This window comes from Olea europaea, chromosome 13 (assembly GCF_002742605.1).
Source record: "Olea europaea var. sylvestris chromosome 13, O_europaea_v1, whole genome shotgun sequence".
Lineage (NCBI taxonomy): Eukaryota > Viridiplantae > Streptophyta > Magnoliopsida > Lamiales > Oleaceae > Olea > Olea europaea.
Genome location: NC_036249.1, coordinates 22,502,721 through 22,504,747, shown reverse-complemented (window position 1 = coordinate 22,504,747; position 2,027 = coordinate 22,502,721). Strand labels below are relative to the sequence as shown.

At 36.4% G+C, this 2,027-nt stretch overlaps 1 protein-coding gene across 1 annotated transcript in view; it reads right to left on the bottom strand.

Annotated features, from left to right (window-relative positions):
- Positions 1–1,114: 1,114 nt before the first annotated feature.
- The window catches only part of LOC111407891 (ras-related protein Rab7), a 3,355-nt gene continuing 2,442 nt past the window's right edge, over positions 1,115–2,027 (bottom strand). Inside the window, exon 7 of the mRNA XM_023037589.1 lies at positions 1,115–1,326. Within this exon, the coding sequence (XP_022893357.1) occupies positions 1,260–1,326 (67 nt within the window). The 3' untranslated portion in view covers positions 1,115–1,259. The remainder of the gene's footprint in view (positions 1,327–2,027) is intronic.

Sequence of the window (2,027 nt, the reverse complement as noted above, 5' to 3'; positions counted from 1 at the left end):
AGATTAATAACTCACAACAAAGTTTATATGAAGAATTAACAATTCTATCTTGATCCTAGTGGAGATAGCATCGCAAAATAAATGGTTCATCTATTAAGGGCACAAGTTCTCCAAAAATCAAAGTTTGGATACGCATACGCCAGAAACATAAGCATTTGAACCTAAGTGTATTATGTAAACTTTGGGGTAATTCCCCACTTTTGAAACAATTTTTGCTGATTTTAACCCAGCCCACCTCCTGAATAGTGATGGAAACGGGGTGAGCCTCCAAAGCCCGCCCGCCCAGCCTTAGACGGGCGGGGTGGGTCAGGGCGCGGATCGGGGTGGGGATGAGACAACTTTTTACCTCATTTAATTTTTTTTTTTTACATTTTCAAAGCTTTGAATTATGGTATTATTAGAGAATAAAATACAAATTTAAAATGAGTTTCTAACGGGTGAATTGCCTAAAAATAAAATTATTTTTAATCTCCCCCCGCCCCCCTTCACGGGACGGGTTCGAGAAAGGGCATCTGCGCCTCGCCAACTCGTTCAGGATGGATTTTATTGCCATCCCTACTCTTGAATTTCCCATCTCCTAATTTTTTGGATACATAGCCCTTGTTTAAGCCACATTATTAGAATAAAAGTATATTTTTGAATAGTGTATTTATGAAAAATGTATGGTTAAAAATGAAGGAAAAATTTTGAATTTACGTGTAATATTATTTTATCGAAGAATGTGTGATTAAAATAGTGTCAAATCACTGTTGAATAATGTAATTTTTTTGAAAAAATATGACTCAAACAGGACCATAGATACATTACCTCTCCGTAGCAAGTGGAAAAATCAATAACATTTTGATACCTCGACATCACCTTAACATCTTTCCTTTTGCAGGGATGATGTGATTAAACGAGGTGTGAAATATGTACAGAAAGTCCTAAACTAAACAGATATGGTCAGATAATTAAACGATGTTCCACGCATCCTCAATCCCTAAGAAATGAGTTTGCATTATAGAATAATATTATCCCTGTACATGTTTTAGATGGGTAAGGTTGGTGAACAAAACAGAAATTGTCATTCCTTTCATTTTCAGATTTTTCCGGTAAAATGGCTGGAAAAAAAAATATATAAATCATATGGAATCTTATCACAAACGAACATTACAAGCAGAATCTTTATCACTCAGACCAGTACAGATTTCATTGACAACCTTAAATTATAATGGAGTAGAAAACATTTACATATTGTGTCTGAATATTTATCCGACGCACTAACATTCACAACCAGATGATCTTTGTTGCCGTCCGGACCCCACATCGATTGTATCGGGAAGATATCTTCATCAGTTTGACAAAAGTAAGTTCATAGAATTTATTAGAATCATAAAGAAAAGAGTGAATAAGTATGGATACTTAGCGTAAATAAAATTGCCGTGGAAGTCATATTATATTTTGTTGAACAAAGCGTCAAGGGTTTGATATATGTTTGAATTAAGTCATTTGTATTTGTTTGTTGACACTTTGGGTAACCCGACCCCACCACTCCTCTCACATGAGGCCGGGTCCCATGTGGAGGTCATGACGTGAGGTCCGACCCCTATGTGAGAGGAGGAAGTGAGCTCGAGTAAATCAAAGTATGAACAAACAAGTACAAGTAGCATGACCCTATATGTTTTGTGCTAAGTTTCTAAACTAGTGTCAAGACAAGTCCAACATCTTGAAGCCGAAGAGTTGCAAAAAATCATTTGACGATTCAGATGCCATACCAGTCTTACCTCCCAAGGAAAGAGAACATAAATAAGAAAGTACTCCCATAGAGATATATACCCCCTTTCGTCCTAGAAAATGATAAATGTGAACTAAATTCTTTTGCTAGCCTGATATTATTACTGATATTCGATACTGGGTCATTTATAAATTACCCTACCTTCCTTACTTCCCTTTTGGGCCAGTTGTGTGTCATTTACTCCAAATTTGGAGCAGAAGAAAATATGGTTCGTGCCCCTCAACTTCTATTTCCCCATCATCTATTTGAATCC